The 21,300-nt window shown below is 33.8% G+C and overlaps 1 protein-coding gene and 1 non-coding gene across 4 annotated transcripts; both read left to right on the forward strand.

Annotated features, from left to right (window-relative positions):
• Window positions 1–1,326: 1,326 nt before the first annotated feature.
• On the forward strand, window positions 1,327–1,431 carry LOC128287574 (small nucleolar RNA R71). Its single transcript, XR_008278274.1, has one exon. It is a non-coding gene; the product is annotated as a small nucleolar RNA R71 (small nucleolar RNA).
• A 4,500-nt stretch (window positions 1,432–5,931) lies between these two features.
• Window positions 5,932–20,598, forward strand: LOC108463796 (sister chromatid cohesion 1 protein 4-like). Of its 3 annotated transcripts, XM_017763716.2 has the most exons (16): window positions 5,960–6,971; window positions 8,223–8,484; window positions 8,612–8,709; window positions 8,806–8,852; window positions 10,660–10,709; window positions 10,931–11,009; window positions 11,134–11,232; window positions 11,353–12,016; window positions 12,108–12,464; window positions 12,585–12,726; window positions 13,181–13,317; window positions 13,942–14,969; window positions 15,411–15,444; window positions 16,299–16,407; window positions 16,567–16,696; window positions 20,218–20,598. In XM_017763716.2, the coding sequence occupies exons 1-16, from the start codon at window positions 6,848–6,850 to the stop codon at window positions 20,314–20,316; spliced, it is 3,459 nt and encodes a 1,152-aa protein (XP_017619205.1). In that variant the 5' UTR covers window positions 5,960–6,847; the 3' UTR covers window positions 20,317–20,598. The 3 variants fall into 3 exon arrangements, with proteins under 3 accessions (XP_017619204.1, XP_017619203.1, XP_017619205.1); XM_017763715.2 differs by lacking the exon at window positions 20,218–20,598 and adding an exon at window positions 18,583–18,949 and having other exon boundaries at window positions 5,932–6,971; window positions 11,134–12,016; XM_017763714.2 differs by having other exon boundaries at window positions 5,959–6,971; window positions 11,134–12,016.
• The last annotated feature ends 702 nt before the right edge of the window (window positions 20,599–21,300 follow it).

Below are 21,300 nucleotides of genomic sequence, written 5' to 3' on the forward strand. Positions count from 1 at the left end.
CATAACCGAAACACCATCATGTGTAAATATATACCTTGATATATTGTATATGTCATACCAATACATCATGTGCAAACATATATATATATATGTGTGCAAGGGCCGAATCACTAAGTTGATTATAACCAAACATAAACATAAATCCAAAACACAAATCTTACCTACCATGCAACAAGCATAAATCATACTTATGAATATACCATGGCCGAATACATCACAACACCATACCATTTCAATTTTGGTCATGGTTAAACAAAGAACTTAATGTCTCACTCAAAAATGCTAAAAGAAAATCCAAGAGTCGTCAATCCACCATCACATGTATCATTAACAAGCTTCACATTTAGCATGCAATGGCATTAACACAAAATCCACCTTGGTCGAATATCATCCCCATGACATAGCAAAGATTTGAACCATGGGCTAATTAGAACTCAAGCTAGCAACTAAAGACATGTATGAATCTCATGACACAACATCAAACATACCTTAATCTAGATACAAGTATGGTCGAACCTCCTCCTAATTCTCTTCCAAACCAAACATGAAGCAAGAACTCCTCCCCTCTTCCTTAGAATTTTCGGCCAAAAGAAATGAAAAAGGATGAACAAATTTTTTTTCTCTTTCCTTCACTCACGGCAATAGGGGGGAGAAACACTCACACACATTCTTTCAATTTTTTTTCCATTTCTTTATTACCCATACTTCTTATTTTATTTTTCCTACCATACATCACTAACATAACATGTTTGTGACATGTTTCCACTCATAGCATGGCCAGCCACTGCTAATTAGGGGGGGAAATTTGACATGCAAGTCCCCCCCTTTTTATTACATGCACTATTAGATCCTTATAGGTTACCCTATCACATTTCGAAAGTATCACACATAAGTCCTACTAACTGAATTCACATGCAATCGACTAAATCGAAGCTTGAAACTTTCACACATTCATATTTACATATTCTAGACAATAATTATCACATTCAAATATTTTGGTGCCTCGGTTTAGCGGTCCCGAAACCACTTTCCGACTAGGGTCACTTTAGGGCTGTCACATCTTTTTTAGCCTATATTCGATTGATTTTGTCCAATAATTGTTAGTATCTATCATATTGCTGAACAGCCTTCACCGTAGATGGTCTTTAGCCATATGTATGACGTTTAATTGGCCACTGGTAAGAATTCATTGCCATACTCTCTATTAGCTCGTACACATCTTCGTACGTTCTATTCATCAAGGCTCTTCTTACTACTTTATCTAATCCAGGCCTCAGATGCACATCCAACTCATTGTAAAAAGTTTGTAGTCATAACCACTCAGGTAATCCTTGGTGTGGGCTATTCTGAATCAACATCTTGAAATGCTCTCATGCTTCGTCAAGGCTTTCTCCTTTTAACAGTTTGAAAATCGAAATTTCCCTTCTGATTTAAATAATTTTGCTAATGGGGAAGAACTTTTGTAGGAATTTTTCTACAAGTTTGTCCCATGTCGTTATCGATCCTAGTGCCTGCAAATCTAGCCAAGAAAATACGTTATCAATTTATGAAAATGGGAACAACTAAAGACAAATAACATTATCAATGACCTCATTGTATTTAAAGGCATCACAAAGTTAGATGAGCCATTTTAAATGCTAACTCGATCCTCTATCATTTTTTCACAGAACTACAAATTGTTTTGGGTCATGGTTGGCTTAATCTCAGAAATTATAGGCCATGATAGTAGGTTTCGTTACGCTCCCTTGAACCATATCCAAATTTTGTACTGCATACTCTCTTAGAGTCTTCTTATTATGCACCATGTTTAAATTTGCAGGTAGTTGTGGTAGTGGTGGTGGTAAGTTTGTGGGTAAGTGTTGGCTTTGTCAAATAGCAGATTTTCACGAGGTACATTTCCCACAACAGGTGGTGGGTTCTACATCTGTTACTATCGACAATTCCTTAGAATAATTCTTTCTGGATCTATGACTGGCTCTATAGGTGTTCCCCTACTACGAGTTATACACTAAACCCAAAAAGATAAGATTAGTAGAAAACAAGAAAATTAAATTCATAACTATAACCTAAAAATTTCCTAATTATTCTATTATTATGCAAAAATTAAAACTAATATAGTGACGTTGCCTCCCTGGCAACAATGCCAACAACCTGACCACCTCCGGATGTACCAATGTCCAGAGTAGAAATCCTGCACAAAAGATGTGGAAAAATAGTATCTATAAGTATACGGGTTAGGTTGTAATATAGTTACAATGAAATAGGTGAGTACTCCGAAGATCGTACCCAAGGGATGGAAGAACTAAATTAATTCTAACTTACACATAAATAGATCTAATTAATAATTTAGTCGGATTATATTATGAAAGATTGAAAGAAGAGTTTTTGGATAAATGATAATAAAATAGTAAGAAAAGAAATAACCAAAAATAAACAAAAAGCAAGAAATCAAATAAGAGTATATATATATCAAATCTAAGCATGAGTGATTAGTTCACTTTGGTAATTGTTATCAATTGTTGTCATAGGTTTTCTCATTCAATCAACTAGTTAATACCCTAGTAGGATCTTCCGATACATCTACTAAATATTGAGTCAACAAGAACTACTTATATTTCAACCTTACAGTCTAGATCGGTTCCGGGTTAAAGTGTTCACGGATAGGTCATACTAATTTTGGGTTAATTCCCACATTGATGACTTCCTAGGGTTGTCAGGCCTAGGGTTTAGATTCTTCCTATCTTGAATAGTTAATTCATTAAGAAATCCCTACAGAATAGTTAATTATTCATACCTCCACTTGCTAATCCCCAACAGGAGGATTAGTACTTCATAAATCTAGTAAACCGTATAATCTTGAATGAAAGAATGAACATGAAGAATAATTTCAAGAGTAATAGTTTAAAAGAAGCCTGATTGTATTTAATTTAAATGCAAAATCCTCACAGAGTTTGAGAATAATTTCAGAATATGATTTCTTCCCGAAAATAAATAACAATAATGGAAATAAAGTTTAAACCCTAAAAGAAAAGAAAAACTAAAGTCTAAAACTAAAGAGAAAATTATAGAAAGGAAAAATGTGTCCATAACATGTGTTAGTTGAGCCTATTTATAGACTTAGGATGGTTGTCGTCCTTAACCCTAGGTCAGCTGACGTTCTCAAGTTTAAAGTTGGATTGTAAGGACCAAAATGCCCATAGCTCGTATTGATTTCTTATATAGAGGCGATGTCGAGACACACCAGGTCTTGTGTCGTGACATCAAGGGCATTATGCTCAGCTTCGGGTGTCTTCAGGGGTATGTCGTGACATTCTCAGGTTGTGTCACGACATGGAAGGCAGTCTTAGGTTTCCTCAACTCTGCTCCCTATGTTGCGACATCTTATGCTCCATGTTGCAACCTAGCAACCAATATTGAGTTATTATGTCTTCTAATGGTCTCCTGCACACTCATAAAGTGTATTAGCTTACCTTTAGGCCTCTTTCGGCCATAGGGTCAATAAAAGACTCGAATAACACATTTTATTACACTTAACTAAATTTGTTGAAAAGTAATTAAAACATAACTAAAATGCTTATGTTCAAGCTCCTAAAGTATGAAAACTATTTTAATTTGCTACACCGAATTATGATAGATCAAGTATTAATGAGTACAATCGACTTAGAGAATTTTTGTGCAAAAATGAGAATTTTTTTCTTTTTATTCAAAATTTTCTATTTAACTCTCATTTCACTCACTTTACTTTTATTCGTTCTATGTTTTTATAACTCTCGCTTTACTTTTAACCCTCACAATGCTTTTGTTCACTCGATAATTTCATTAAGGCACAAGTTTGCAAGAATCATACAGTCATCACACTATATCGTTCCTTAGTTTTCACTCACAATTTTTCTTATTTTGAAACCTCATTTATGTATTACCTAACCCTCAATATCAATGGCCCGACATCTAAATTTGTGCTGAGACAAAAAAAAAAAGGATCAAAAGATTATATATTAAGTTCACGGTTTCATTCGAGGTTCATCAAGAAAATGAATATAGGCCCAAAATAAGGTACTAGGGAATTTGTAAAAGCCCATTTTTAGTGGTATCAAAAATGGTGGTTGCGAAACCTAATTTTCCGATGATCGAGTCAGTAAATATTTACTAGTCTATAGTAGAGTTATATCAAATTTTGGTCTAGTAATTTTGTTGTTTGTGTGGTCGATTAATGTACAAGGACATAAAACATAATTACTATTGATTTTTATTAACTAAAATGCTTATTCAATAATTATTTAAGGTCTAAAGTGGCAATTTATCGCCTTTTGATTGTCTTGTACGGTTAGTGCTTGTTTTATTTAATTATTTTATGTTAAATTAAGTTAAAATAATATTATTAAATGAAAAAATACTTATCTTCTTCGTTTTTTCTTCCTTACAACACAAACCACCATTTTTGAAGGTTTAGAATCGACTAAGCTCATTTTTCTTGCATGAAAGTCCTAAACAAACCATTTTTTCGTAATTTTTATATTTTTGAGATCGTTGTAAACTTAATCTAGTTAGCTCAGAGACTATTTCATAAAATTTTTAAAAGTTTTAAAAGTCAACATTAGTGATTTTTGGAAGTTTTTGATGTTTAATGGTGGATTTTTAAGCTTGAATGTTAAATAAGAGTAATTTGTAAATTGATTATTGTTTGTTTTGAGTTTAGGGACTAAAATGAAAATATGTCAATATTAGCATGAAATCTCTATAAATTTAAATGCTTGAGAACTGTATAGGGATGGAAATGTAATCAAGCTGAAATTTGGGGTGTAATTGTGAAAGTTATGAAGGTTTTAGTTTTAGGAACTAAATTGAATAAAATGTAAAAGTTTAGGAAATTTTATAAAATGAAATTAATAGGTTATATGCATGAATTTGAGTGTTATAAGGTATATGAAATTGATATTTTTAACTTAATTATTATTTAGATAAAAAATTGGAACAAACGATTAATAAACGTGGAAGGGGAAAAATTACAGAATAGTCCTTACAGTCCAACTTGTTAGCTGGTTACTAGGTAAGTTCATAGGGTATAATTAAGATTATATATATGAAATGTGGATGGTTGATAATTATATATAATGTTAAATTGAAATTCCATAATGTTTACGATTTAGTATGAAAGGTAAGAAATGAAGTAAGGGTCAAATTTTAAACTTTGCATACTTGATAAATAAGGTTCATGTGGATTGTTGAATGAATATGACTCGAGTATGGTATGTGACCTGAAAATATGGAAGTGCTCTTGTATTGAAAAGGTTTAAATTTTGTATAAATACCTGTTTGAATGTAGTAAATGATTAGGATACGATTGACATACCAATCTTGTTAGTTGCGTGCTTATATTGGTTGCACTTCAGTGCCTCTATTTGCACTTTGGTGCCCTTGTAAGCACATTTGTGTCTCTGTTCAGCACTACGGTGCTCCCTGAGATATTTACTCAAGTGTTCGAGTACTTTTGCTATAGTTCATCAGACTATCCAAACTATGAATAAAGGGAATAATGACATTTTGATATTTAATAATGATATGTGGTTGAAATAGCTTGAATAACATGATTATGTGGAATTACTCAGTGAATTTGTGTTTGACAAACTCACTTGATTTCTTATGAATTATTATGTTAGATTACAGAATCATGTTATTTTTTTTATTGTATATATGTGATTTAAGGTAAATTTATAAGTAAAATTAATCCTGTGAATTTACTAAGCTATTTAAAACTTACTCTATTTCATTTCCTATTTTCCGTAGTTGACAATTTACAGTACAAAGCTGTCGAATCAACTCTAAAGCTCATACTATCAAACTTCAATTTTAGTAGATTTTAATTAAATGACTAAAATAAAAACTTATCAATAATTTAGTAATTAATATTATAAATTATCTTAAATAAAATATTTAAAAAATTATTTTATTTAAATTCAAGTGGAAGCAAATCATGAAAAAAAACTCCTTAACAAATACCAGCTCAAACCGGATCAGGCTGGCGCGGACTACAGCTACACTTGGTATCGTTAAGGTAAAAAAATAAAAAAAAAAGCACGTGTGTGTTTTGACTTTTGATACCTTAAGGTCCTTTCCAAAAAAAAAAAGAAGGAAATACCTTAAGGTCTAATCTTTGATTCAACAATAATTACTCCCCCAATGTGCATGTTATTTAAAAAATTTAGTCTTTTCTTCTTTCTTATTACAAAATCTAAAAGAGTGCTTCCCTTCGCTCTCTTACATAGCTCAAAACTTCTTCCGATCTGTCTTCAGTTTATCTATGCCTGTCCGCGATAAGACTTGCTAGTCAAACTCTGTCACTCCTCAATTCCTTTTCCCCTACTCAATTATTCAGCTGTAGTTTCCCACTAAACACCGTCGTCCCGTCCAAGACTAGGGTTTCGACCCGAAGTTAAGTCGGGATTTACTTATCGGATTATTAATGTATCATATTTTGAAGTTCTACCGAGTGGCGGCTCTGTAAATTAAGCGGAAATGGAGCCCCTTTGTTGGATTACGGAGTTTTGGGAGGATTTCGGAGGTTGTCTGATGGATGGGGACTGATTAGGGTTTCTTTTTTTCTATTCGTTTTTGGGATATTTTCAACTTAATGTGTTTATTCCCGTAGCTGGAAGTGTAAATTTTAAGGGTTCTATTGGGGAATTAGAAATTTAGGGTTCCTCTCGTGAGCCCTGTGTGTTTTTTGATTTTGTAGTGAAAATTTAAAATTTGAATAGGATATGAATGTGTAAGCTTTAATAATAAGGTTTTGTCACATTTAGAAGTAGGGAAGTTGTATAAAAAAAATAGGGATTATATTGGGAGAGAAATGTTTTATTCACAGTTCATATTGGCGAAGAAAGGTCCGTTGGGGACAATATGGATTGCAGCACATCTGGAGAGGAAGCTCCGAAAGAATCAGGTGGCAGATACTGATATCGGTGTCTCTGTTGGTTAGTACTTCTTAGTTTCCACTTGTTAGCTTGATATCCCTGAATTTAAATTTCTAGTAAGCTTACTTTTATTAATATATTCATTTCCCCTTATTGATGCAATATCTAAATCTACTTAATTTCAATAGTTCAGTTCACGATAGAATGTTTTGGACATACTCCCGTTCATTTATTCTTTCGTTTATATTGTGTATTGTTATTTATTTAGATATTATTTGGTTGTTTCATAATTGGTATTTTGTCTTAGTCATTGTTTCGTTTTAGATTAATTATGATTTTAGCTGTTTTAACAACTTCATACGGAAGTAAATAACAAGAAGTAATTAGTAACCCTTATACTGGCAAAAAAAAAATAAAAATAGTAAACCCTTATTTATTTGTCCTTGTTCAATTCATTTTCTCTAAACTCCCTTCCCCCCTCTCCCCCCTCAAAAAAAAAAAAAAACCTAATGATTTGAAATTTCATATTCAAACCAACCATTAAGAGTTACGCTTATGCACATATAGTTTTAAGTTTATTGAGTAGTTCTAATGGCTTGATGAAATCAAATTAGCTTCAATCCATTTATTAGTAAAAGTGATATTTTGGAGTTCAAATTCATACCAGATTAGTTTGAAAATCAGCATACTTGATGGCATGATCATACCATTAAACTTGATAGTCAATTTGTTAAAACATGCACTCTTCAGAAACTTATGGAGCAGTATGCATATAGTTTGCTCCATCAATTCTTGAAGCAGAAAATTTGATTCCCATGTGCCATTTAATTTTTATCATGTGATAATTTTTGAAAGCTCATAAGCATCCTTTTTCTTCCCATTCTTAGTGATGCTTGAAATAGTCTTTTTTATGTCCTTTTATGTATCTTCGTATTTTGGGCATATTTGGAGGGATTTCTGGAAATTCTATTGGTTTCTTTGGAAATCTCTGATTGTGTAGGAGTGATATCCCTCTGGAACATGGTAACTATCCATGTGGTTGATGGCATATTTTTAAACTATGTGGTTTGCTTGGTTACTCAGCAGAGGAATTTCCCTTCAAGCTTGTTCGGCCCTTTTGTTGCTCATGGCTTATTTCTACACTAATAGAATTAGATGAAGCTATCCAGTGGTGGTGATGTGGGTGTTATTTTTAACATTCTAATATCTAATTTCTTTCAGTTCATGGGCAACTTTGTGACTTAGGATAAGTTGCCTAGATCTAACTTTTTGGAATTTCCTTTTTGCTTTGCTTATATGGCATTTGAGCAGACTCTATTCTATTTCCTGAAGTACCGATTGCACTACGATTGTCCAGTCATCTTCTTCTTGGAGTGGTGAGGATATATTCCCGAAAGGTGAATTACCTTTTTGATGATTGCAGCGAAGCATTGCTTAAGATAAAGCAGGCATTTCGCTCCACTGCAGTAGATTTACCACCAGAAGAATCGACTGCGCCCTACCATTCAATCACTTTGCCTGAGACTTTTGATCTTGATGACTTTGAGCTGCCCGACAATGAGATTTTTCAGGGGTTAGATTCTGATGCTTTCACCTTTAAGGTTGCCTTCCCTGGTGTGGTACAATGAGATACACATCAAATATTTTCATAAGGTATCTATGGAAGTATTGTATGTTAATTAACATAACTTTCTTGGCAGTAACTATTTTGATAATCACATTAGCTCAAGAGAGCAGATTACACTTCAAGATACCATGGGCAACGTGGTTTACTCTACATCACAATTTGGATTTGATGGTTAGTGCATGCTTTTGACTCAGCAATGCTAATTTTAGCTACATTTAGTTAGCAAATTTAGTAAAATCTAAAATTTTGCTTTTTAAATACTTTCAGAGCGGTTTGGTGAGGGTGACACTTCTCAGATTGGTCTGCTTGATGAGGTAATGTTGTCATTCTTGTGTCCTGATAATTGGTGATTGCTTTGGAAGTAGTCTCTAGTCAGCAGGAGGCTTACCAAAGTAGGATCTGGAAATTTCAGAAATGATGGTTATATAGCAAGCAAGAAATTCTAGTTTGGGGCTTACATGGATGTGAAAATATGATTTGTTTTGAACCATTTGATTGTTGATTTAGGATAGGAGGATAAGTTTAAAGCCTGCCAAAAAAAATGACCATGTTGGTTTGGGTGTTGTTTACATCTGTGAATGGCACCAATGAATAGTATTTCTGATTTAGAGTTGAAATGTGATGTTAAGTTGGTTAGGATTTGATTGATGGTTGAGGAATAAGAAGATGAAGTTCTAGGCTTTGCAGCAGTATTTCCTACAACTATTGTGCAGGTTGCCAATTTCCTTATACAACTAACCAGAGGCATGATGGCTATTGAAATTGCCCTAAATCCCCCCCAGCAAAAAAAAGAAAAAAAAGAAAAAAGAAAAGGGAAGTAATTATGTTTGTATTTCTCTAGTTAAAGGAGTTCTGTCCTTTTGAAGGAGGTCAGATCCAAGATAGGAACTATCAGAAATTGATTAGTGTGATAAAACCTGATAAGATAACATGATCCTAAAAATTAAAATTAAGATGCTCAGACCCTAAATCTAAAGTAGAGATGAAAAATTTGAGTAGTCTCCCACTTCAACTCATTATCATTCAATTATTAAAATAAAAAAAAGAATAAAGAGAAAGGTTTTTACTCTATACACCGTAGTTGGAATTAAAAGTCCACAAGTGATTTAAGAATGTTGCCGCATTCCCATGTATGAAATTTTCTTAATTATTCCCTCATGGAATATGTAACAACTCTCTAACATTACTTGTGGGGTTTAAAAAATTCACCACTAGTGTATACGTCCATTTTCTAAAGTTAAAGCTGAAGAAAACAGAAAATACAGTGTATTTGATAACGTTCTTACTAAAGAATTTTAAAAAGGACTTGTACATCAATTTAGTTACTTTTTTCCTTAATATATATAAATTCAATTTTCATGGTTTAGTGTCTATTGTTGAATACATTGTCATTTATTTCACAATTTTAGCTTATTTACTTATGCTTTAGACGGTAGACTTAGATAATCTTAATATTGGATGAAAAAATGGTCTATCTGTATTTAAAGCTCCTAGCCAAGAAAGACATGCTCTCCAACACAACTAAGATGTAGAGGTCATACCTACAAAAACAAGATGATCAAAACTAGCCAACTATAAAAAGAAAATCTAATAATAAAATGAGTGCTTTTTGCAAAGTAGTTGTGACCATGATGGTGCAGCTTCTTACTTGTTAGAGATGGACAGCATTAATACGATGCTCAAATAAGGAAGAGCCGTAAAAGAGCAAATGTTTTTGTTTGAACTAACAGTGTTGGGAGAACAGAAGATGCAATAATATCGTCAGAACATAGCATAAATGTATATTCTTGGTCCAAGTAGAACTGCTTCTGGCCTTTTAGGGATGTGGGCATGAAGTGGATAATTTACTGAAACTACTTCCTAGGTGGTTTGAACATTAAGACCTTCATGGCTTGGTTCTTAAAGTTGAAAAATATTCTTCCAGGGATTCTCTGGTCAGCTGAACCTTTAAATTGTTGAATGGATGGTTTTATTACGGCCCTTCAAAGTTTGATATCTTGGGGTTTCGGTATTAAACTTGTCTTCTTTATGAATTGACTGACCTTTTTCACTTTTTATTTGTGCTCTTTTTCCCTTAAGTTAATCATCTTAAAATTCTTGACTTGGATTGATCTTGAGCAGGAACTAGTCCTAGATCGGGTTGCAGTGCCAGGATCTGTTGAAGTTTCTGAGTAAGCTCATATCTATATATATGTCATATGTCAAATGTTCATCCACAGTTCTACTGGATTTTCCCTTTAACCATTTTTGGATAGTGTAGTCATTTGACTCCCTAATGTGTAGGACTGCAAAACACTGCCAATTGTTAAGTCATCTTAATTTCACTGGTTACTTTATGCAAGCATTATGATAATTTTGAATTTCTTGCTCACCTTATTTTCTGTTATTTCAGGTATGATCTTCAGGGATCAGATGTACCACAGAAAGCGAGTAATTTAGAAGCTGTGCCTATGGTTTGCAGTGGGGATCAGGTTCTTGTTATTCAACATAATAGAAAACTCAATTTCCTTTTAATTTGATTTTATGTAGAAATAATTATATTTTAGTGATTTTTTTTACATAACCCGCCTTTGATTACTATGATTTTTTTGTTAGGATGAAGATCTAGCTGCAAATTCTGAATTTGTCGAGAACGATCAAGATGTTGGTACTCCGGGATTAATGGAATTGCCTAATTTGTCTGGTGATCACAAGGTATTGGCTGATCATATGGAATCAGAACATCACATTCTTACGGAATTGGGCAATGAGTGTGTAGAAAATGCTTCTAATAAATCAAATTCTCTCGATGGGGATACTGGTCTTGTGGATCAGTATTTGCACAATGATGTAGATCATGACGCTGTGCCTCCTAAAAATGGTTGCCAGTTTGGTGACATGGAGAAAGAACAAACTAAACCACCAGGAAGTTCTGTCCATGATGCCTCGTCTGTGGAGTACACATCTGCTGTTGGTACTGTCGGAGGACCTGATGGCTTGGATAGGGTGGAAGATATGCAGAATGGTGTTATGCACTCAATTGATAGAACTGATGGAGAATGTGCAGAATCTCCTAGCTGCTCCAATATCACCTTTGACTTGGAGGACCCTTCTCGAAGAACATGTTTAAGTAGCATCTGTGTGCCCACATCAGATGGCTGCTTGGAGAATGGCCAAGCATTGCATAAATCTGAAAATGGAAATGATGCTGAAACCACTGATAATTTGGAAGAGCCATTCTCTCCTGCCAAAGCAATAGCTTCAAATCCTTCCTGTCCCCTGCAGTTGCCCAGTAGACCAACAGTTATTGATGGTGAAGCTCAAGCTTCTCTGGAACCAAATGATTCTGAAAATCCTGAAACCCCTATTGTTCATGAAAATCTGTCATCTGTTCAAGTTCTTGGAAGTGAGAGTCTGACTGCTGCAGAGCAAAACTTGGTAGATTTGTCCAGAAGGGAGGAGGAAGTTCATGCTTCTGGAGCTTCAATTGAGGTGCAAGGTTTGTTTTACAAGTTTTATGAATGTAGTCTTATATATATTTAATGATGCTTTCATGCTGTATTGTTCCTAATTTGCTACCATCTTTGCAGTTGAAGCCTGCCAAACTCAGAGTTTGGAACCTGCTTTATGTGATGATCAGTTGGAAAATTCAAATAATTGTGCTATGTCTGATTTGCCTGCACCTGAAAAGTTACTCTCTGCACCCGAAGGACCTCTTGATAAACCAAGTGATTTGCTGGGAGAGTCTACACCAGACAAAGAAGTCCTAGCAGAGAATGAGGATATTGATAGTGGAACCAAGCTCATTTCAGGAAAAAAACGAAGTATAGCTGAAAGTACATTAACCATAGAGAGTATGAACTCAGTTGAATCATTTGGAAGGCCTAGATCCATGAGAACTGCAGAATCGGTTCCTGATGATGATGACTTATTGTCTTCTATTTTAGGTAGCAGCACTTTTAACCCTAAAAGAAACTATTACTTGCCATTTAAGAATTTACTACAATAGCATGCATTGTTGTTCTTCATGAAGAAAATTTTTTTGAAATAGTTTTTCATTGCTTCAGTTGGAAGAAGATCTTCTGTTTTCAAAATGAAACCAACACCTCCTCTTGAAGTAGCTTCCATGAAACGAGCACGATCTGCACCAAGATCTAGTACCATCAAGAGAAAAGTGCTTATGGATGATACTATGGTTTTACATGGCGAGTATGTTATCAATATGTTCTTATTGCTCCTTACGCTTTTTGAAATCTCACTAATTTATGTTCTGCTGGTTGTTCTTTTCTCAAATATATTTGAATTTTGATAATTCTCGCAATTATTCTTCTTGCATGGTCAATATAACATGTCTTATTGGAGCTCACTACTTTCTTTGAGTTTATAAATTAAAATTTGCTTATTGAATTCATGCACTTGGAAATTATGTACATGTTTCTCCTTTGAAGCACCTTTTTGTTTTTGTCTGTTGTCAACGAGTATTACAATATTGACTTTTGTTGATGCTGTTAAACTCTTGATTGCTTGCTGAGTGTATAATATAACAATCTATTTGTAGTATTTCATACATTTTCTATTTTTTTTTCTTTTTTTACTTTACCCGTTTACGATTTTGGCTCCTGTACCCAAGTACTGATTTGCTCTTATTTTTTTCCCTATCAAGTACAATACGGGAGCAGTTGGTTAATACTGAAGACATACGTCGCATACGCAAGAAAGCCCCTTGCACTCGCCCTGAAATTTCATTGATTCAGAGAAAATTCTTGGAAGATGAGATCTTTAGCGAACCTATATTTACTGGTGAGATCAAAGTGCTGAAATCTGCATGCTTTTGTTGCATCAAATTGGAATGAAGAATTACAACTTGTCAATTAATTATGGTGGGCCTGAATTCATGATATAATTTGGATGTTTTAAGAAACAAGTAGGAAAAGAGGGGGAATGATGAGTGGCAGTAGTAAACTGCATCTATAAGCTACCGCCCCACAAGGAGGGAAAAATTATAGATACAACTGTATATATATCTCCTGAAGGCCCTGGTCAAATTGGAGCTGCTTTCATTGAGCAAAGTTTTAGTTATTGTAGATGTTTGTCTAATGTAGGACATCCTCAAATCTTAGTTACAAGATCCTACTTCTACATATTTTTTTTTCCTATTAGCTTGTGCACTATTGCCTCATTTCTGTGAACATAACAATTTCTTTTTTTAAGTGTGTAGTTCTGTCTTGTTGTACTGAGGTCGTATGCATGAATGAATGATCACTCAAGTTCTAAAATTGCATGGATCTGTGATCTATCCTAAAATTTCTACGTCTGTGTCTTGATTCTTGAAATTATTCTACCTCTGCTAATGGAGGACTTTCTAACATATTGACCGTAACATTGGTACTTTATAATTTTTCTAATTGATGATGTGCCTTTCAGGTATCTCAGGTGACTTGGCATGTTTGCACAGTAAACCATATGATCTAAGCAGTGTCAGGATTTCTGATGGTGAGGAATTCCATGCATCATCTGAACTAGCTAAGAATTTGGAGTGTTCTGTCAGACCTAGTATTGGTGAAGCTGGAATCGAAGGAAGCTCTGTGCCTGTGATTCATGGGAGTGATGAGCAAACACAATCTGCTGCCATTCCTAGTCAGGCTGATACTCAGCAGGGTGAATACAGTGATCTTAATGCTCAGCAGGATAGATATGCTGTTGATGGTGTGCCTCAATTTTTGCAACATGAACCTTTGGATGGGATCACTGAAATGGAAATTGACAAAGACAATGTTGAAGTTGCTACTCTAGCAAATTGTTCTGTTCTGAATGAGTTAGGGTTATCATCACATGCTGATCTTGATACTGGAGGTACTAGTAACAAGACAGCTGAGGAGGTAACCAACACCACTGATGGCTCCATGTTAAACATTGCAACATGCCTTCCACCTGATCAAAAAATGACTACTCAACCTGGAGAGGATGCTTCTGAATTGGATTTGAGAAATGACAAAGGAACTAATCCTACTGAAGTTTTAGAACACAATGTTGAAAGTATCATTGCAGCTGAAACTGAATCAAAAGCAGCTGATGAGTTGTTAGAAGAAAGTAAAGCCAATACTTCAGTGGAGGTCAGTGTAGCAGACTGCTCTGAACCAATTGAAAATGGATACGATTCTCTTGCATCTGTACACACTGGTGAGTTTGTGAATGGCGCTCAAAATGCCTATGAAACTAGATATGGTAAGATTGATGTAGCAGATGAGGCTCAAGTTGAGGGTTCTTTCTTGGATAATGAACACAACGACAGTATCTTCAAGGGTAGCGAAGAAAGTAAACTGGATTCTACGTATTCAGAGAAGGTTGATATGGCTCTGAAAAATGCTTCGTTAATTGATGGAGAAACTCCAATCTTTCTGGAAGTTGATGCAGTCAATGAAGAAATGATCTCTCTTGCAGATAATCGTGCCGTAAGTTGTTTAACATATGTAAAACTTTCTCTTGACTGAAAAATATTAACGGGTTCTGATTTTTTCTGAACTGATGGTGATTGTATCCTTGTATGGATTCAATTAATGCTATAACGATATATCAGAAAGCCAACTGTAATTAAGATAGCGTATATTCATGCATAATGCTTTAATTTGGGTTTTTTCCCTTAAGCAAAAACTTAATTTTTGAAATATATTTTAATAGCTGTTGAATATTAGTTCTATTCCAGCAAGCATGGTGAACATTTGAGAGTTCTCATAACTATTACATTTCTTAACTTCATATTCATGTTTTGCGGATGTGCTATTTTGTAGATTAATTTATTATGCTGCCATGAAAATTGTTTCTGCTTTGGCTGTTCATATCTTATTGAGGCATTAAGAATCACCTAAATGACTATTTGGCCCTGTGGGTTGCAGGAATACGAGGATGTTGCAGTTGCAAATGACACAGGTTTAATCTTATTTCTGTCTGTTTTGCTTCTACTTCTGACTGTTGATGGGTATTTTTGAAAATCATATTTATTTAGTTTTTTTTTTTTGGGTAAAAACACCTCTATGGTTCCTCTCAATTTCGATATTGAGCAAATTGCTCTCTCACAAAAAAATTGTAGCAATTTGATCTGTCAATTTCAAAAGTAAGCAACTAAGGACAATTAATCACGGCGTTAATATTTTTTTGTCAATTGTTCATAATTTTGATTGATTTAATAACAAATTTGGCCCTCGATGTTTATATATTCTGTGTAAATGTTGCAAATTAAATTTGTTGAATAAGGACCAAAGAGACAGAATGTGTAAATATTGGGGTCTAAATTTGATAAATCAAGACCAAATTAACAGTTTATGTAAACTTTTGAGAGCTAAATTCTTTATCATACCAATAAAAGTTTGTACCATTGACGAAAAACATTAATGTTGTAATTAGTTGTTCTTAGTTGCTCACTTTCGAAATTGACAAGAACTAGATTGCTCTGATATTTTTGACCTATTTGCTTAATATCGAAATTGAGAGGGACTAGAGAGGTCTTTTTACTTCTTTTTTTTTTTTTTGGGGGGTAGGGGACATGACTTGAGGTTTTGACTGAATGAATTATACATGAGATGTAATATGTGAACTTGGTAGTTAGGGTGGACCATAGTTAGGACCACAGGGAGCTATGGCCTCCCAAAAGTTTTCCCCTGAAAGGAAAACGTTAATATATATATTTTAAAAGTCTGTCTTTTATATACTTCATTTTATACCTTAATCAATCTTGATGCTGCTATTTGTTTGCTAAAATTTTATTTCCTTATCTTTCCTTTCAGAATTTCTGAATGTAGATGATAATGAGCTAGGTGGTGATGAAGATGATGATGGCATGCCTTGTGGCGATGAAAGTCTTCTTGAAAACAGTGGATGGTCTTCTCGTACCAGGTTTATAAGCTCACTCTAGTTGATTATTTTACTGTGGTTCACTTCTTCTCTTAAGTTTCAAGTTTCATTTAGCATTGTTTGTCAAATTTTTTCTTGTAGCTGAATATCTGGAATGAGGCTAGCTCATATCTTGATGTTTGGTCATACCTTTTCTTTCAGGGCTGTTGCCAAGTATCTCCAGAATTTATTTGAGGATGAATTTATACATGGACATAAGGTACTTTCAATGGACAGTCTATTGGCTCGTAAAACACAGAAAGAAGCATCGAGGATGTTTTTTGAAACACTGGTATGTCCACTAAAGCTTCTCTCTAAATAACTCTTAAAGTTTGTAACACTATCATCTACTCGTTAACGAGGAACAAAATATTTGCAAGTAAGAGTAAATTAGCATACAAAACCTTCCATGTAAATAAAAGTAAAAGAACTCCATTTTATCTCCCTTTTCAGAAAATGAGACATGGGCTTCTAAGAAATCCCTCATTTTAGTCCTGTCTTGTATTTAAGTAAAGGACTTTTGCACGAATACTAATACACGAAAATCTTCTCATACAAACACAAGTTTTTGAAAGTTTTTAAGAGAGTACAATAAAACTGTTCTAATTTTATTAAGCAAAAAACTGAATATAAATAGAGAAAAGTCTCATAACATAACAGGGAAAGTAATTCCCTTATTCTAGTAAACTACTAAAAATAAAATAAAATATTTCTAAAAAATCTTAATTGATTATTCTAGGATTTATCTACCTAAATAACTTTTAAAAATATCTCAAAATATATGGGGCTTCAACATGTTTTTCAACACCCTCCCTTAAGTTGGTGCATATATATATATCAATCATACTCAACTTGCTTACAAGAAAATCAAAACTTGTCTTAGAGAGCTCTTTGGTGAGTACATTAACAATATGTTATTTTGAAGGAACAAACGGCATGCACACTTGGCCTTTCTTCAATCTTCTCCTTGATAAAGTGTCTATCAATCTCAACATGTTTAGTTCTGTCATGTTAGACTGGGTTGTGAACAATGCTAATGGCAGCTTTGCTATCACAGTATAACTTCATTGGTGAAGTTATTGGTTTCCTTAGCTTTTCCATAATTCTTTTTAACCACATCATTTCATAATTTCCTTGTGCCATTGATCTAAACTCAGCCACTACACTACTTCTTGTTACAACACTTTGTTTTTTGCTTCGACAAGTCACAAGGTTTCCCTAAACAAATGTACAGTACCCAGATATAGATCTTTTATTTGTTACTGAGCTTGCCTAGTGAGCATTTGTATAAGTTTCAATTTCTCTTTGTTAGGATTTCTTGAAAAATAAGCCCTTGCCAGGTGAACTCTTCAAGTATCTCAGAAGCTAAAACGTTGCTTCATGTTCCTCCCTTAGGGAGTGCATAAATTGACTCGCTAAGCTTACTGCAAAAGCTGTGTCTGGCCTTTTATGTGATAAGTAGATTAACTTACCAACTAATCTCTAGCATTGCCCTTTATCAAGGTTTTCCTTCTTTGTTTTTGAGTTTTACATTTGGATCAATCACATATTTTTTCTCAGAGACCATTTCATCGAGCAACTTCCATTCCAAGGAAGTATCTTAAAGGACCCAAGTCTTTAATCTCAAACTCCAATGCTAGATACTCCTTGAGACATCTTATTTTATCCACATCATCTCCTGTAAGAATGATATCATTGACATAAACTATAATAACTGTTATTCTACCTCTTTGTGAGTGTCGGTAGAACATTGTGTGATCAGCTTGCCTTTGTGAGTGGCCTTGTTTTTTTAACAGCCTGATAGAATCGTTCGAACCAAACTCGAGGAGACTGCTTTAGACCATACAAAGATTTCCTGAACTTACATATTTGGGTTCCAAATTTTTCTTCAAAACCTAAAGGAGGATCCATGTAAACTTCTTCTTCAAGTTTCCCATTTAGGAAAGCATTCTTCACATCTAGTTGCTGTAAAGGCCAATCAAGATTAACAAAAATGGATAAAAGAACTCTAACAGTATTTAACTTAGCTACTGGAGCAAATGTCTCAAGATAGTCTATCTCGTATATTTGAGTGTAACCCTTTAGCCACTAGCTGAACTTTGTATCTGTCTAAAGATCCATCTGGTTTGAATTTGGTTGTGAACACCCATTTACGACCCACTGTTTTTTTTCGTACAGGTAATTCCATTGTTTCCAAGTACCTGTTTTTTCAAGAGCACGCATCTCCTCTAAAACAGTCTCCTTCCATTCAGGAACTTATAAAGCATCTTTCACATTTTTTGGTAGATTACAAGATTTATTTGGACTTTTGACAAGATCTTGCGGGTCAAATTCTTGGTGATGAATCTGGTGGATTCCACTTTCTTGATTTCGGTTTCTTCTTAAGTAAACCAGCAATTCTTTTGTTTGTTCTCTATTCTCTTGATTAGACTCTACACATTCATACTCCATTTTATTATCAACATTAACATTCAAGTCATTTTTATTAAGATCAACATCATTAATCCTTGCGTTAATCATAAATTTACCTTCCCCATTATTAGAATCCTTATGTTGTATATTCCTAATCTTTTCTTGATCAATTATTGAATCTTCCTTGTTATAATTCCCTCCCTGAAGATTAGAATCAATGTAAGATTAAGTTTCAACAAATGTGACATTCTTGGTAACAATAATCTTCCTATCAATCGAATCATAACATTTGTAACCCTTTTTATTAGCATACCCAACAAAGACATTTTTTTTTTTTTTTTTGCTTTAGGATCTAGTTTACCTTGATTGTGAAGATGAACAAAAACACTACACCCAAAAATTCGGAGAGGTAAATTTGTGATCAATTTAGAGTTAGAAAAGTTATCTTTATAAAGACTGACAGGAGTTCTATAGTTTAGAACTTTACTGGGTATTCTATTAATAAGATATGTAGCTGTTAAGAAGGTCTCTTCCCAAAGATAACGTGGTATCTGACTAGTGAGCATCATTTATTTCCAAAAGATGACAATTTTTTCTTTCCACAATCCCATTCTGTTGTGGTGCATTTGTACAAGAGCTTTGGTGGACTATTTCATGTTTGGTTAAGTAAACACTTAATTGGTCATTAAAAAAAATTCCCACCATTGTCACTTCGAAATATTTTTCTTTTCACACCAAATTTTGTGCAGAAAAAGACTGAAACACATCTTTTAACTTTAGACTTATCTTCTAATAAAAACACCTACCAAATGCGAGTATAAACATCAATAAATGTGACAAACCAATGTTTTCCTGAAAAGATTAAGACTTGAAGGTCGAAAAAGGTTTGGAAGCTTTATATTTCTGAGGTGCAAAAAATGACCGATGGTGTTTAGCCAATTCACAAAATTCACAGTGGTATGAAGGATTTTTATTTTTAAACAGATCAGGTAACAAATGCCGTAAATAGTAAAAATTAGGGTGTTCAAGCCTATAATGCCAAATCATAACCTTGTTAAAATCAGAAACAGAGTTCAAACATAGAGTAGTTGTTGGTCAACTTAGATGGTCGTCATCAAGAAAGTAAATTATAATTATATTAAACACAGAGTTTTGGATACCTTTTGGCATGCAATTGAAGGATATTTTGACAATATTGTGAAATAGAATGATTAATAATTATATGTTAAGGAACAAATAATAAAATCGAATCCTTGAAGAAGAGATGAAAGTAGGAAGCAAAAATGTTTTCATGATCTGCTCTTGTAATCTTTGATGGTGTCCTAGTTTGTTTGTTGCTCCCATGTGGAAGAATGTTTACATCTCTCTTTGTTTGTCGGTGTTCATTTCGCCAATCTGCAGGTTCTTAAGACAAGAGATTACATCCATGTAGAACAGGGAAAACCCTTTGACAATATCTATATAATGCCTAGAGCAAAGCTCATGAAATCAGATTTCTGATACTTTTTTACATAGGAAAAGCTGATTCAGGGAAAATTGCCTTATTGTAGTTCTAGTTCTGATGCCCAGGCTCAACCTACACATGCATAAGTATTTTGTTTCAAAATGTTTTTTTTTTAATTCTATTTTTATTTTTGAAATTTAGTTGTTTAGCTCATGTAATAGGTAGCTTAACAATGGGAAGGGATGGAACACGTCCTCATGTTGATTGTATGAAGGTGGATAATAATTTGTATGTGTATATATATATCTGTGAAATATATCTCAATTTGCAGTTGAAAATGCTCATTTCTTTGTTTAGACTGCAATTTGCCCGTTCCTTAAGATTCATATCATTTGCCTAAGTAAAAGGATTTTGTTTACCCTCGTTTGAGTCTGAATCATGAACGCTCACATCACAGTTTTGAGTTGAGCTGATTAATTTTGTGGCTGTCTGTGGGGCAACGAAGTATCTTGTGTTGCTTCATTTTACTGATGTTGTAAGCTTGTAGTGTTGTCTGAATCTTCCATGATACTAGGAGAGTTGAATTTTGCAATAAAAAAATTACAAAATCATGCCATATAGCTCTGAAAATATTATTAGGAGGCATTTGGTTCATAGGAGGTGAAAATATTAATTTTGGGAGGTATTTAGTTCACGGTAGATTGTAAGATTATTTAGTAAATTATTATATCTTGTTTCATTTATTTGGTTAGAATGCAGGTTTTATTTGTTTAGTTAATGAAATGTATTTTACTAAATTATCTTAATAATTTTTATTTTTAATTCTTTACCGTATAAAGGTTGAAGCTTATAGTATTTTATCTTATTGATAAAAAAATGCATTTCTTTAGTAGATTAAATCCGGTCAAACATTATAAATCGTCCCTATATGATATGGTGGTTACAATTTTAGCCCTTTACTCCAATTTAGATGGGTTGCAAATTTAGTCCTTAACTCCAATCTCGTTAAATGTAGTCTTTGCAGTTTTTGAATTTTAAAA

The sequence above is a fragment of the Gossypium arboreum genome, chromosome 13, assembly GCF_025698485.1.
Source record: "Gossypium arboreum isolate Shixiya-1 chromosome 13, ASM2569848v2, whole genome shotgun sequence".
Taxonomy (NCBI): domain Eukaryota; kingdom Viridiplantae; phylum Streptophyta; class Magnoliopsida; order Malvales; family Malvaceae; genus Gossypium; species Gossypium arboreum.